This window comes from Muntiacus reevesi, chromosome 1, assembly GCF_963930625.1.
Source record: "Muntiacus reevesi chromosome 1, mMunRee1.1, whole genome shotgun sequence".
NCBI lineage: Eukaryota > Metazoa > Chordata > Mammalia > Artiodactyla > Cervidae > Muntiacus > Muntiacus reevesi.
The window spans coordinates 203148892-203166034 of record NC_089249.1 but is presented as its reverse complement, the minus strand read 5'-3'; the positions used below and the strand labels follow the sequence as shown (position 1 = coordinate 203166034).

At 34.5% G+C, this 17143-nt stretch overlaps 1 protein-coding gene across 1 annotated transcript in view; it reads left to right on the top strand.

The window, feature by feature from the left end:
• The window catches only part of ADAMTS19 (ADAM metallopeptidase with thrombospondin type 1 motif 19), a 252039-nt gene that overhangs the window by 153163 nt on the left and 81733 nt on the right, over positions 1-17143 (top strand). Inside the window, exons 11-13 of the mRNA XM_065934285.1 lie at positions 8834-8935; positions 14514-14644; positions 15571-15743. Coding sequence (XP_065790357.1) covers positions 8834-8935; positions 14514-14644; positions 15571-15743 — 406 coding nt within the window. The remainder of the gene's footprint in view (positions 1-8833; positions 8936-14513; positions 14645-15570; positions 15744-17143) is intronic.

Below are 17143 nucleotides of genomic sequence, written 5' to 3'. Positions count from 1 at the left end.
TTGCTTACTCTTTTGCATGAATATGCTAAATTCTTGGATATCCTTGTTCCTGGATCCTGAGCATTGGTGCCTCCAGGCCCTCTGGTATCTTGTGGCTGAGCCAGCTACAACTACAATAAGTTATCTTCAGGGCTACCTAAAATTAATTCGTCTGACTAAGAATGCAGAGGTATGGATGCTTCCTCAGAATCAATAAGAAATGTCTGCTTGAGGGTTACATTATTTGTGAAAGAAGAAAGTTTGCTGAAAAAGAAAAAATGAAGGCCTCCAGGAAACTTAAGATTCAGCCTTGAGTTTCGGACTAGGCACAGTGAGTTACATACATATTGTATAAAGAACTTTCCAGTGTAATTGAAGCCTATGGTGACTGAAAGTACCATAGAAAGACCAGTTTTAAATTTCTCTTATGTTGACTTGATACATCAAAGTATGTAGGACTCCTAAAACCTCTCATTTGATCTAATGGACAGCCTGGCATTGAAATAAGTACCTTGAAGAATTCAAGAAGATTGAGTCTCTGCGATTTGGCCTTGTGAAACTCCAGAGGCAACAAGAATTTGGACTAAAAAACCTTATCATGAAATAGCTCTGATGGCAAGAAGTTGTTTGGGCAATGAATACAGTATTGTTGATAAATTTATTGTTGGTAAATGAATACTGTATTGTTGATAAATTTAGCATTGATAAATTGTTGTTAAAATTGGTAAAGTTGAAGATTTTTTTTACTGTTCTTTCTTCCTATAATTCAGTTAAAACTATCAGGAATTAAATCTGCCTCTCTTGCCATCTAATCAAAGCTTAATCCTATTCTTTGAGTGTTAGTCCTATGCAGTATGTGAGTATGTGAGTTAGATGTCTAATTACTTGACTGGATAATCTAGCTCTTTAATTTTTTCCCTTAGAACTAATTTTTTATGACTTCTTATTGACTTGGGCTTTTATTTTTTAGGTCTCTCTCTCTCTGTAAATTACCTATTTACATTTTGCCCATTTTTTAAGCTTTCTGTTTTTCTTGAGTTGCAGGAGTTCTTTCTGTATTCTGTATTCTAGATGAGACTTTCTTATTACTTATAAAGCGTGTCATTATGTCACAAAGCGTGTCAAAGCGTGTTATTAGCTTTTTATACACAGTGTCCTTCTACAGTTTTGAAGTGGTTGAATCCATCAACTTTTCCCACTAGGTTGTGCTATTTTTGTTTTGTTATGTGTGTATATTCTTTTTCATTATTTTCCATTCTGGTTGTTCACAATATATTGAATGTAATTCCTACTGTGCTGTAAGTATGTCCTTATTGATTCTCTATTTCATATCCAGTAATGCATATCCATTAAACCAGAACTCCCAATGTATCCCTCTCTTTCTTTTCCCTCTGGTAACAATAAGTTAGTGTTCTGCATCTGTGAGTCTCGTTCTGGTTTTTTTTTTTTCCATTTATTTTTATTAGTTGGAGGCTATATGCAAAACAGAAAAAGAGACACAGATGTACAGAACAGAATTTTGGACTCTGGGAGAAGGCGAGGGTGGGATGTTTCGAGAGAACAGCATCGTTCTGTTTTGTAAATAATTTCGCTTGTCTCATTTTTTAAGATTCCCTATGCAAGTGATATGATATTTGTCTTCCTCTGACTTATTCCACTTTATATCATAATCTGTAGGTCCATCTATGTTGCCACAAATAGTATTATTTCATTCTTTTTTATCGCTAAATAATATTCATATGTATATACGTGTATATATATATATATACACACACACACACGCACATACATAAACACTCACACACACATACCACATCTTCTTTATCAGTTCATCTGACTTTATCAGTTCAATGGACTTTAGGTTGCTTCCATGCCCTGACTGTTGTAAATAGCGCTGCAGTGAACATTGAGGTGGATGTATCTTTTGTGATTGGGAGTTTTCTCTAGATATATGCCCATGTGTAGAATTGCTGGATCACATAGTAACTATTTTTAGTTTTTAAGGAACCTCCAAACAGTGTTCCATAGTGGCAATACCACTTTACGTTCCCCCCAGCACTGTAAGCGCGTTCCTTTTTCTCCACACTGTCGCCACCATTTTTTATTTGTAGACTCTTCGATGATGGCCATTCTGACCAGCCTGAGGTGATATCTCATTGTAATTTTGATTTGCATTTCCCTAGTAATTAGCGATATTAAGTATCATTTCATGTGCCTGTTGACCACCTGTATGTCTGCTTTGGAGAAATATCTAGTTAGGTCTTCTGCTAAAGAATGTATGGTTTTTAAAGTTCATTACCTGTCACTAAATCTTAGATGAAGCATAATATTATTATTCAAAATATCTATTTATTTTTATTTGATCTATTAGTGTTGAAAAGTTTAACAGATGTGTTCAAATACCCAACTCTAACAACTGATTTATTTTTTTCTGTGTTTCTGTCAATTATTTACTTATATGTCGTTTAGTTATATTACAGGCACATACATATTTATGACTTTTACCTGTTGATCTGTTTTTCTCTTTTGCATGTTTTATGGCTTGTGTCTTAAAATCTATTTTGTATGTCATTAAAACCATTATCCTAATTAATATTTATCACATTTTTATCTTTAACCTTTCCAAATAAAATAGAATCACAGATATGAGTATGGCTAGATGCATATGTTTACTAGAGAAAAGCAATTACTAGATTTTTTGTATTTTTCTATTTAAACCAATGTAATAATTTTTTGACATTTTCATGAGCTAGTTTAATACTTTTTATATTGATTTAAATTAGTTTTATAAAAATTTTTGTCAACTTTTTTGTGTTTGTGTTTTATACTTATGCTCTATTTTTTGTTATTGTCTCCTCTACTACTTTACATTTACAACGAAATTTTCCTATATTTTCAAAAGTCAGACATTCTTTATATCTGTTTATGAGTATGACTAATCAGTTATTTTTTCTTGATGAATAGTATTCCACTGGAACATAAACTGTTTTGTTTATCAGTTCACCTCTTAGTAGACATCAATATGTTAGCTATTATGAATCAAGCTATTCAGAAGATTTATGAATGTTTGTTTGTATATACATGGTTTCATTCTACATTATTAATACATTAACATGTTATATATCAATGCATTAGTTTTTTGCAAACTCTGGGGGTAGGGACTGGTGGCCTGTTTTTATAAATAAAGTTTTACTGGAATACAGTCATCTTCTTTGTTCACACATTTTCTTTGACTGCCTTCAAACTACAGTGAGTGATAAATAGTTGCAACTGAGATCCCATGGCCCACAAGCCTGAAGTATATGCTGTATGGCCCTTTATAGAAAGAGTTTACTGACCCCTGTCACAGCACAAACTCTGCATTCCTCCAAAGAGTGTTTTGAGTTTTGTTTTCACAATTAAGTTTGTTAGAATCAAACTGGAAACTATCTTATCTGCTGTGGATAGCACTTCATATGTTACATCAGCTCACTTTTTCCTTATTTCAAGCATGTTCCTTGCATGCATGGTACAGGTGCCACATAAAGACCTAAGTTTTTCTGACTCTCTTCTTTTGGGGGCTTCCCTGGTGGCTAAAGAAGATGGCAAAGATGGTTAAAGAATCTGCCTGCAATGCAGGAGACCCGGGTTTGATCCCCGGGTCAGGAAGATCTCCTGGAGAGGGGAATGGCAACCCACCATGGGCAGAGAAGCCTGGTGGGCTACAGTCCATTGGGGTCACACAGAGTTGGACACGACTGAGCAACTAACACTTGAAGTTTTGACAGCTTTGACCGCATCTGTTTCTGTCTTCATGAGTCTAAAAAGATGGCATGTGTTACTTTAACTATTGTGTCATGCCATGGCCACAATCCACTGTCAGATCAAAGCCACAAAGACGATGGACTCAACTTGGCCGATTCTTTAAGCTCCCCTAAACAGTTGATCTGCCTTTGTTCTACATTCTGAAACTACCAGAAAATTGTTTTTTGCTGTCATTCCACAGTTTATGTTTGTTAGCTACAGGAGGATTGGTCTTCTGGGAACTTATCCCACCATTCCAGAAAGGGAATATTTTTATCTTATGTTTCTCATTCTTACAAGGAATGTCTGGATCATTTTTTTTCAAATGTTTCAAACAGTTTCTTCTCACTTTTTATTCTTTTCTTTGTGTGCATGCTCAGTCGTGTCCAACTCTTTGCATACCCATGGACTGACTCTTTGCAGCTCCATGAACTGCAGCATGCCAGGTTCCTCTGTCCTTCACTATTTCCCAGAGTTTGCTCAAATTCATGTCCATTGAGTTGGTGATGCTGTCTAACCATCTCATCATCTGCTTTCCCCTTCTTTTGCCTTCACCACCACCTGGGATTCATTAAGTACGTACTGACAGTTCTTCATTCTCTAAATTTCTTCTTATTCCATGATTTTCTTTAACACACCAAGATGTGTTCTAATGAGGGGTCCTTTGAAGCTTGCTGCTACATTTGTTGGCTATCCATAGACTATACTTTTCTTGACATCTGTTACTCTGCTTCTACCACTAGCAGTCATAAAGCATATGTAGTGAAGGAAGTAAAATAGAAGAGATCAAATTTACTTAGCTGTCAGTGGTCAAATTACTTCTGCTAAGGGATTAAGTTTTTGAGATGTAAATGTGATAGATTTCTAGTATTTCTTCCCATTAAAAAGGTTTATAATAATGACAAGTCCAATTTTTATTGTTTTATGTAATAAATATTTATTTAGATTTATCATCATTTTTGTCAGGTTCTTTGATCACAAGTGCTTTTCAGCCCTTCCCTATGAGATCATATTCCTCTTGAAGTATAACATTTGGAAGTTCCTTTGGGGAAAATCTGTTGGCAGTAAGCAGTTTTTGTTTCCTTGAAGAGTCTTTATTTAACCTTCAGTCTTGAATAAAATTTTAGCTGAGTTCGGAAGTCTAGATTGACAGTTATGTTCTTCCTCTCTCTGCTTTGAATACATCACAAATGCACTTTTTTTTTTTAATGTTTGTGCTAAGATGCCATCTTCTCTATTTTCCTAGTCTTAAAAGGAAACTTTCAACATTTTATGGGTTTTTTGGTGATGTTTGTTGTAGATTTTTATACATGTCCAGATGTCCATTAACATTCAAGATGTTTCCTTCAGTGGCTAGTTTGCTAACTTTTTTTATCGAATGGATGTTGAATTGTGTCACAAGCTGCATGTCGAGAGATACAAAAATCATAGATTTTGAAGTTTTTATGTACTTGATTGTATTAATCAAATCTCTAATATTATAGTAGCCTTGTATTCCAAGAAAAACCCAACATGATCATGATGGAACATTACATTTTTTTCATGGATTGCTGGATTCAGTTTGTTAAAAAACCTGTAGTTTATTTCAATCTAAGTTCATAAATGAAGTAGATCACTATTTTCATTTTCTTTTCAAACTGCTTTCTGGTTTGGGCATCATGATGTGTGTTTAGAAATATTTTCTCTTTTTCTGTTCTCTAGATAGTTTATGTAAATTGAGAATTTAAGTGTTTAGATCAGTTGTATTCTTTGTGGGAAGATTTTTAATATTTTTGATTATTCTGTGATTACACAGTAGTTTCAACTTTTCTATTTCTTCTTGGATCCATTTTACCAAGTTTTTAATAAATTTTTAAAAAATATTTCTCCATTTCATATACATTGTAAAGTTTTTTGGTGTAAAGTTGTTCACAGTGTCTCTTCTTATTTCTGTAAGCCTTTACATGATCAGTAGATGTCCCTTCATTTTTTTATTCCTAATAATATTTATTTTTACCTTCTCTTTTTCGTTGATTAGTTTCAATATTATTATTTTCCACAAAGAACTACATTTCAGCTTTTTCTTATTTCTTCTGAATCTTTGTATTCTCTTTTTTGGATACCTCTCTTTCTTTTTCCCTTACTTTGTTTCTCTTTTTCATCTTTAATAATACCAAGGTGCTCTCTGATAGAAAAATTATTTTTGAAAATATTATCCCATACTGAATTACACTTACAGTCAGACATTACATTATTGAAATTGTAGTTTGGAAGATAGTTTATGGACAAACAAGGAGTTACATGTTCAAGATTTAATTGCTGCTTCCATGCACATGCATTTAATATTTTTTATTTTAACATAAAATTTAGGACATGTTAGTGGATCTGTTTGCTATAAAAAAATGGGTACATGTTGTCTTTGAAGATAAATTTTATGATATCTATACATGGACAGTTAATCTTCCATTTAAATTATTCCATTGAAAAGATATAGCTTTTCATGTAAACTTTTTAAAAGCCTTCTTGAGATAAGCATTCAACTTCATTTATGCTTTTAATGGTCATTTCTTATTATAGAGGAATAAAAAAAGAATGTTATATTATTTTTGTTAGTTTGCTAGGAGATGCTGGGTTACGCAGTTCTGTCCTGGATTCCTTTGCACAGCATTTTAAGTATTAACGTTCTTAATTGATATATTAAGAGATTTCACTAATTAAGTTGAAAGGAATATTTGACTCTGGGCTGTGAAACACACAGAGAGCATTTGCCTCTAACAAAATACACAACCCTGCCCCTCTTAAGAAAGAGTTTGGTGTTACATAGCTCTAATATCACATATCTGAGATTTTGCACTTCTCAAGTTGAAAACCGTCCATTCCATTTCTCCCATATTTTATTTCCTTACTTTTGACAATTTGGTTTGAAATCCTGAATCTGAGTTACCTTTCACAATGAGGTTATAATTTACTTTCAGTAAGATCCCAGAACTATAGACAATAAAGAGTAAAGAGATCTCCTCTATGAGAGATTTATTCTACATGACTGTGCTTATCTTGAAAAGCTGCCAAGTTTGCTTTTATACTCTCAGGGCCTCAAGTGGGAATCAATTAGAGTACCTGCTGTTTTGAATAGCAGATAATGGTTGAAGGTCAGAATTTAGACCACCAACAGTGTTCAACAAGCAAGCATGATTTTAAAACTACAACATAAACAATTTTTGTTTTTTAGTTCAGTATGCATTGCTTAACTAATGAACTTGATTAAAATAATTCATGTTACAATACAACTAAGCTTTATTGAAAATTAATAAAGCAAGCTTCTTTGGTGGAAAATTCAGCATTTGACCCCATAATTATAAAATTTTATTAACAAGATTGTCTTGGAGGAAAAAGAAAACTTTTAGGAACTAAAATCCTCAGGTTAGATATCCACTAATTCAAATATAAATGTGTCCACAAAAGTACATGATAAACAGTTAACCTCTCTGCTTATTTTCAAGAGTCAAAAATATTACAGAGAAGCTGTTTGATTTAGGCATTCTTTAAAATTAGTTCCTGGATAAATTTTTAATGAATGATATGTACAAACAATAGCTCATATATTAAACTAAATCATATTCTAAATATAATAAGTATTTGTATGAAATACTTTTAGGCAGAAAAACTGTCACAGCAGATAAAATTGTGCAAATAAAATATATCACACTCCTGCCATAGAGTATTGAATTTTTAAGAGCTTCTAACAGTTCCGAAATCTAAATTTTTAAATAAAGAATAGGAAACTAATATTTGGAGAGTTGTAACAAATTCAGAATTGGAGATATAACAGACCGGCATGAAAACTTAGTTTAAATATATCATCCCCCAAGTGCTTAGTAGATTTGGGTCGTAAGTTAATTTTAACTTTGCAGTGATTTTCAATCTGTTTTGAACACCTCTGCCAGGGTAAATCTCCTAAAATAACCTTTTTATCTTATCAACCAGCTCGTCAACTGCTGAGCGGCTTCTTTTTCCCTCCAAATATGGAGTCCCTAGTCCATCCTGGCACTCAGGATCTGGATTTTCTATCTTTAAAATCTTGTTCACTACTCCCTTCCCTTATATGCATCCTCCCATCTGACTGATCTTCTCACCAGTCCAATTTCAAAGACTATTTTTCACATCAACACTTACTCTGTCCTTATCAATATGCTTGCTTCTGCCCTTTTCTCCAGATATCTGCATAGGTAGTCACACAATCATCTTCAGGATAGATCACTCTAGCTGCTTTAGGTATGCCACATGGATTTCATATTTCTGTGTAATCTGTTAATAACATGCGAGTATCTCAGAAACGTCACCCATCCTATAGACATAGAAAGTCCTTAAGAATGTGGTAGCTGTGCCTTTTTATCTATCTCTCTGGGCTGCCATAACTATAGAATTCTTTTCTTTCAGTGTTGCTGTGTTTATGCTATTTTTGTTTGTTCCTTCAGTATTTTTGTTCCCAGTATTTTTGTTTGTTCCTTCAGCTTTTCCCTAGAAAAAGTTAAATGTATTCTGGGTATCTAGGATGCATTCGTACTGTGGAAAATTGACTGACAACAGTTACGGGAAATGTGCCCACTGAGAATCCCGGTATCACATCAGGGGCCAAGGCGATGTAATGCAATAGTGAAGTACTAACACGGCATGTGGCATACAGCAAAGCAGAAGTGAGGACAGACTTTAAGATAGGAGGCATTAAATTCATACCGTAGGCACATTACTTTGATTCTTCCAGGTTGGTTCATATAATGTGGTATAAACAATGATTTTTAGCTTACAGTTTTCTGTTGAAGCTACTTAATCTTGCATAATCATACATGTTTTTATTTAAATAAATTTTAAAATAGTTAAATTTATGAAACATTTTATCTTTATGTCAGTCTTCTTAGCACTATAAATAAGCCATAGACTATTTCAACTGTAAGTTTAATATTAAAGGTACTCAAAGGATATTTTCTTCAAATCATTTCTGATGTTCTGTTAAAATTGCTCTCTCAAACCTTATAGACTTAACCTCAAAAATGTGATGCCTTCCCCTTATTAGTTATTATACCCTTGTTTTCAGCATGTTATTTGCACAGGGTTGTGGTGCAAGGTGGAAGGGGAGAAAGAATGCAAAACCAAACTAGATCCACCAATGGATGGAACCGATTGTGACATTGGTAAGGTAAGTTATTGGTGGTGCTATCTGAAGTATAAGACTATGAAGTGAAACTTAAGAAGAAACTTACATTTCTCCTATAAGTATAACCAGTGAGACATCTTCTTCTGCCAGTTATAAAGATATCTATCTTAACACTAGTAGAGTACTTTTATTATAAATAAAAATTTCAGCATTTCATCTGTTTTCAATTTTAACACATGGCTGTTTTTTAAACATCAGCTGTATTTTTTATTGTTGATTATAATGGTGTGGAGAGTTGGATATATGTATTACTTTAACAAAAATTAAATATTTTTACTATTAAACTTAAATATAAGTATTCACAAATTAATAAAAATAGTAAAATTTCTCAGAGTGAATTAATCCTTTAAAGTATAAAGTATTGTCTTAGGAGAGCCACTGAGCGTAATTTTCCCTTGTCATTTCAAGCATCATGAATAAAATATTGTAATTAACATTTGGGAGATTAGTAAACATTTAACTGTCTTAAGTTGTTAAGTGTGTTTCATAAGGCTGTAGAAATTTATTAGTATATATTTCCAGAACATTTCAATTGCTATAAAAATTAATTTTCTTTTACAAATATGAAGGAATTAGATACTGTATAAACTTATAGCTAATGTAATCAAAATATAGTTCACTAGTTTACATAATTTTCCATTTTTTATTCTATGAAGGGAAAGTAGAACAGCTATTACTTTGTTCATTAGATGTAAGATCAGAAAACTTGCCTCTGAAGACTATGAATTTTCATTACATTTGAAACAAATCAACAACATAAAGATTACTTAGGGTGAATTACTTAGTGAAAAAAGTTATATAGCTAGTTTAAAAACACATCCATTGAAACATGGACAGAAATGGAAATATAGCAATTACACTTATAGAATTTTGTCCTAAATAAATTCTTAACACGTGTGCACAAGTATAGGCATGTTTGCATGTATACACATAGACTTAGGTGAGGATGTCACCTGCTGTGGTGAGAAATAAGAAAAAACAAGATATTCATTGCAAGAGGAAAGGTTCCAGTGTAGCTGTTCCCAGAATGAGGTAGATATATCTGTATTAACTTGAAAAGATCTACTGGACGTGGTGGTTAGTATAGAGACATGTCCGAAAAATTCGTACTTTATATGGTACCATTTGAGATTTAGGAAAAAAAACAATTTGTGTACAGATGTGAGTATGCACACAGAGTATATATTTTTAAGCTCATAGAAAGTGGTTTGAAAACATAAACTCCAAATTATAATTAGTAGTTAACTCTTGGGAGGGAGTTGGAATTGATGGATGGAATAAAACAATTGACAATAAAGGTGAATGCAACTTTTCTCCTGACATTTCTGGATTGTTTGAGATAAGCCTGTAGTCATTTATTACTTCTGTGATTTCTTTAATGAGAAAAAGAAAAATGTACAAATTAAACCCAAATAATAGAAAAGAACTAGAAATATTTTATCACCCAATACAATCAGTAAGAAAACTGGTTCCTTGATAGAGAACTTCTGTGAAATATCAGTCAGTTGTTTACAGACTGCCAAATGTGTTTTCTGTGAGCTTATGCAGAGAGTCAGAATTGGATTTGTTTTAAATTATACACAAAAGTGCAATAATGTGTGTATATTGGGCAAGCCTCATGGTATTATGCTGAGTAATTTATTGCTTGAGTCATAAAACTCTGCACCAGCAATAATTTTCATCATCCCTGAAACACGAAAGCAGTAATAAACAGAGAGAAACAAATATTCAGCCACACATCTGCAGACATCACACAGTCCATTTGTGTTACCTAGTTCTTCATTAGCAATTTAAAGTCCATTCATTTTTATAATCTGGTGTCCTAAATATTTTTCTATTGTTTTTTTCTTCAGATATTTATGAGAATAAATTGCATTCTTGAGTTCTCTAAGATAAACTTACTCTTTCAGCAATCAAAACTGTAATTATTCATTAAAAATCAATGTTTCATTTCCCTATAATTGTGCTAATGATATTCTCAGTGGTTCTATAATGTTTTGTATATTGAAATAACTAATGAACTTCTCAGTTCCCCAGGCCAAGTGGGCTTTTTCAACTCTCCATCTGTTCCAGCTGTTGTAGGAGCCATCATGGATTACAGAGCCAGCGCTCTGTAATTGAGGGCTATAGGGCTGAAATATTTGGATGCTTGCAACCTCGCACTGAATACTGCTAGCTCAGTACATGGCAATCCGAGAAACAAAGCTGAGAATTTCGTAATGTGTTACACTCTAGTGATGTTAACTGAGCTGTATAACTAGTTCAGCTAAGAGTATCTAATTAAGTCTGAGAAGGTGTCAGCAAGAATTTTATGATTCATAGTTATCTACTATTTATAGATATGCCTTTTCCAAATTAAAAGCAGCCTTTTATATGCCTTTTCCAAATTAAAAGCAGCCTGTTTTCTTTCTTCTCCTTTTCTCTTTATAATACTGGCATCTGTGTTTACATTTATATTAACAGAGGTCTGTGGGTTGATAAATGATTTGATTAAAACCAAGAAATGTATGTCTTTTACTTGAAATATTTTCTAGGAATGGGAGGATGGAGAAGGAAAGCTAAATACCAAGTGACTAAAATATTAGACTGTTTTGAAGGATGCTGCCTAATATATTTTAGTTATTTACTTTCCTAAGTTCTCAAGTGATGAAATTATTATCATCATGCTTTATTGAAAAAATGAAGATTGTAATATCCTTAGTCACAAATTTACATAAGGAGACAGTTTATTGCCTTCTTTCTTCCTCTTATTTCATCTAACAATATATATACAAGAGGATTTAATTAGAAAATAATATTTCCTTTGTCATTTTCAAGAACCTCTTCCAACTGGGTGTTTTCTTCAACTTCCTAGGCATATTCACATAGAAATTAGAGAGAATAGAAATATAGTCAAACTTTTTTAGGTCATGTACTATCGCAGAAAGAATCTATATTATAAATTTCCTTAGCATTTTCATAGATCATACTGAATTATTCTATTCTATATTATATTATATCTATTCTATTCTATAATTCAATACTGAATTATAATATGAGAAATTTTGAGTTCTTTAAACCTTGTGTAATACATTTTTTAAAACTAAAATATATGAATGAAACAAAACATGCTGCTAAAAAATTCATGAAAAGCATTAGGATCAATTTGCATATAAACCCAATAGAATATATTGTATAATAATTAAACAAAGCACTTAAAACTTTCCCCAGTGTTGAAACAAAGCTCCATCTAGAAGACACAAAAGCAGGTTTTCCATAGTTTCACCCGAGAGTTGGTTATCTGAAGTTAATGTACTTTAACTATTATACTATACTTTCTTTAAATTTCACCAATTTCAGGATGCAAATTTAGCTTGTATATCTGTTTCCATTTCTCTTCATCTGCCAGACTTGTCTAGTTTAAATGACATGCAAGTCTAGATCTGGGTCTTTCCCAGAATATTTTTAGTTCACTGTGAACTCTCGCCCAGCCTTTCAATGCCAGCTTACCACTAAATGGGTGAGGAGCTGTGATACGTTCTTGGGGGGTAAAAATAAATACCCTTCATGTAGGTCAAATCTACTTGACCAATTGAAGTTTGGCAGGGTTCACTTTGAGGGTTTTTTTTTTTTCCCCCTATGAATGGCACATCATTAAATCCCTAAAACCACTAAGTTATTTCAAAGTTTTCACAAGGTCTGCTTTTTCCCCCTTTTACAATATTCAGGCTGAATCTTCCTACAAAAATCTCAGTTTATTTAATGTCAATCTTACCATATCATTATACTCTGAGTTACTGAGGTTTTGTTTTGTTTCTTCCCAAGCCTGGATGTAAAACTCTTTGAATCTGAAAGAGATTGAATTTTGTTTTAATTTTATTGAAATATAGTTGATTTACAATGTTGTCTTAGTTTCATGTATACAGAAAAGTGATTCAGTTATTACATATACATGTATCTGTTCATTTTAGATTCTGTTCCCCTTATAGATCATTACAAAGCACTAGTATAGTTCCCTAAATTTCACATTATTAGAGAAAATCTTCAGGAACTATTTATTACATAGAAAAGCACTAACTGGGCTCACACAAAACTTTATAGCATAGTTTTATAAATTCTTCTAAAAACTACATTTAAACACATATTTTCAAAATAAGTTTAAAAAAAACAGATCATTTTAAAATCATAATAGCATTTTGGTGAGATTTCTGGAAACTTATTGATAAAATTAATATAATGATATATAATTTGGTGTTATTAGTATTTTTATTTTGGTTAATCTTTATTAAATCATCAGCATGGGCTATGCATTATGCTTAGTTTCATTCAACCTCTGCTAAGTCTATTAGTTATATATGATTTTCATTCACATTTTGAGATGGGAAAACAGGATCAGAGAATTGCTGTGATTTCTTCAAAACCCCTTATAAATCATGTTGCCACTGGTATAGAAAATTATTTAGAACTAGTATGATCATCTTGCTCAACCCTTGTACTATACAATCACTTATCTAAATTTTTTAATCTTATTATCTCCAACACGGTTTTGTTCACTTAATTTTTGCCTTTAATATCTGCTGTGATCATGATAGATCTGATTTTCCAGGAATAAGGAGAAATTTTCGTGGCTCAGCTGGTTAAGGATCCCCCTGCAATGCAGGAGACCCGGCTTCCATTCTTGGGTTGGGAAGATGCCCTCAAGAAGGGAAGGGCTACCCACTCTAGAATTCTGGCCTGGAGAATTCCATGATCTGAATAGTCCATGGGGTCGCAAAGAGTTGAACATGACTGAGTGACTTAAAAAAAAAAAAGAGAGAAATTATAATAATCTCTCCATCAAATTCTAACATTCCTCAGTGACCACAAAAAAAAAAAAAAATTCTTTGGCTGCTTTTGTTTAAAATTAATGACAAAAAAATATAAAAAAGAAAATGAACACACTGCTTTCTCTTCTGTCATTGTGGTCTTTCTCACGATGGAAACTTAGGGGGATAAAAAGAAAAAGCAATATAAATGAAAGTGCTAAAAGTGAGTCATGTGCTTTGTTGCTAATTACAAGGAGAGAGTACCCTGAAACACTGACATTTTAGATAAAAATGGTTGGATTTGCTAAAATGTCTGCTTTATTCTAGTCAAAGACATTTATAAATGTCTTTACCTCCATTTATATTGCCTACATTTATATCTTACCTACAAAATATGAACCTATTTTTCATTCTTCTCTATTAAATTATTGTTTTTCCTAGAGCATGTTAGTTTTTCTTTCCTGGCTGTACAACCCCCACTCCCCCATTCGCCCTGCCTCTGTCACAAGCACTGCATTCTCAGGGCTATAGTACAAACCCGTGTGCTATTTTTGTGACAAGACTGTGTGACCTGACATGAGAACTGGGAGAACTGGGCCAGTGAATTATTACTGTGACATTAAGCACGTGCCAACTAATTTTTGGTCTTTTTCAATTCCACACGTTTGGGGCTTTAGCTGACCTGATTTAATCGCAATTCCAGTGACTCGATAGGCCAGTGAATGATTTTCCATTGTGCCCTGATTTGTTCACCTAAGACATAACTTTTGGAATAGTGGTGTAAGGCTGGAGAGTGTACCAGCAGGACCGCAGCACCCGGACTTGCGGCTGGAGAGTGGAGCATGTGGAGTCCCTGCAGCCGAACCTGCAGTTCTGGGATCAGCAGTCGAGAGCGCAAGTGTCCTGGGTAAACGCAACATTCCTGGATTGGGGGAGGGTGTTGTTTTCTTCAAGTCTGAAATAAAAAGGTTTTACTGATAAACCATGTCAGGGACCAAAGACACTTCTTCAAACCCAGTCCACTTTGGAAGACAGAAAAGTCTCTCAAAATATTTTGTGTAAGAACTCCCTTTGAAGAAGAAAATAAGAACAACCCTCCTAAGAGCAAATAGTTAACCACTACACAGGTTGTTTTCTTGGGAATAAATCAAATAAAAAAACTGTGTTGACCCAAGCAGGGAGACATGTTAGGAAAAGTAAGTCACCATTGAAAAGATCCATGAGAGGAACCGTAGCTGAGAGGACTTCAGAAAGAGAGAGAATGAGGGCAACATGAAATGTCAGTCCGAGCTGAGAATGCTGAGAAAGGAAACCTTGCTGAGCGTGTGTACAGACAAGGAGCATCCAAGATCAGCTTGTGTGGCTCCATCATTCCTAGTGTGATCCTAGGAAATGTGTGAGAAAGTCATTTCAGTTTTATGCTTTGACTTTGGTATGGATTCAGTGGCCCAATTCCTCGGCAAATGATGTTAAAAAATGTGTGTGAAAACCTTAGAAGCATCTCCTTAGAATTTCTTGGCTACACTCCTTCCATGGGAGTGTATTTTGCCCCCAGCTTCTGTCCTTTACCCTTCTATATCATTTTCATAGCAAACAGACTTTTGTTTCTCCTGTATTTTGGAAATTAAATGGATCAAAGATTAGAGAAAAATACACATTTTAAAATAAGCATATGGATTTCCTACAGTTACTAATCATTTAATCTGTCCACATTTTCAAAAGTAGATTTAATAGGAAGGATTATCCCTTATTAATACAATGCCTTTTGATTTTTTTTAATGAGTAGTTAACGTAAAATAAGATAAAATTGATTATTTGTACTATCTTTTCTAGGCTAGGTTCTGAAGCAAGGGATTGTAATGGTCCCAGAAAACAATACAGAATATGTGAGAATCCACCTTGTCCTGCAGGTTTGCCTGGATTCAGAGACTGGCAATGTCAGGCCTATAGTGTTAGAACTTCGTACCCAAAGCATGTACTTCAGTGGCACGCTGTCATGGATGAAGGTATGACCAACCAGATCGCCACCATCTTAATTAAGCAGAAGTCTAGGTTTGCAAAGTGCTTTACCATAATGGTAAATGTTGTTTTGTAGTTTATATTATAGGTATTTCAAAATTCTGCTTTTTCTGCCTTTATGACATGCCTCGGATGGCAAAGAATCTGCCTGCAACGTGGGAGGCCCACGTTCAATCCCTGGGTCGGGAAGATCTGCTGGAGGAGGGCATGGCAACCCACTCCAGTGTTCTAGCCCAGAGAGTCCCATGGACAGAGGAGCCTGGCGGGCTACAGTCCATGGGGTCGTGAAGAGTCGGACTTGACTGAGTGACTAACACTTTCACTTTTGTGACATACAATAACCACAGGCACTAACTAAAACTGTATTTTTTTAAACATGGAGGTATTATTATACACAAACAATTTTAAAAGGGTGACAGTACAAAACGCTGGTTATTATGAAGAGAAACGATCTCTCATGCGTTGCTGGTAAGGTAAAACGGTGCAGCCGCTCTGAAAATTAGTTTGGCAGTGTCTCAAATAACAAAGCATGCACGTTAGAAGACGCAGTCATGGTTATTTATCTCAGAGAAATAAAAATTTACAACCACAAGAAAATGCTGTACATGAGCACACGTAGCAGTTTTATTTTCAATAGCCAGAAACGTGAAGCAATCAAAAAGGTCTGAGTAGCTGCAGGATTAGCAAACAAAGGTTTATCCGTGCCGTAGGATGTTGCACAGCAGTACGAGGAACACGCTGTTAATGTGCGCGGTGACCTGGCGGATGTCAGAACGTTATGCAGAGTAGACAAGCCAGGCTCAAAATGCCACATGCTGTCTGATTCCTATTTTATAACATGCTTGAAATCACACTAGTATAGGGATGGAGAACAGGTGAGCCGTTGCCGGGAGTTGGGGGTGGTGGTGGGAGAGGGACTGAGGCTCCTGTAGAGGGGTGGCACAGGGTAGAACGCATGTTCAGTTGCTCAGTCATGTCCGACTCTTTGGAACCCTGTGGACTACTGTGTACCCCACCAGGCTGCTCTGTCCATGGGTTTTCCCAGGCAAGAAGACTGGAGTGAGTGCCATTTCCATTTCCAGGGGATCCTCCCGACTCAGGGATCCAGCCTGAGTCTCTAGCATCTCCTGCATTGGCAGATGGATTCTTTACCATTGAGTCACCTGGGAAGCCCCAACTAGAGATCTTTATATAAAATGCAGATTGGTTCATATCACTTTCCCACCTTAAGCATTTCGGGTCCTTCCCATAACTCTTCAGGTAAAAACCAAATTGCACAACATGGCACGCTCAACAAGACCTTCCTTTGTCCGATTCCTTCTCTTGTCTTCTGCCTCATCTAAGACCTCACTGTCTTTCTCTTTGCGCTCCAAATACTGCCCTTGTT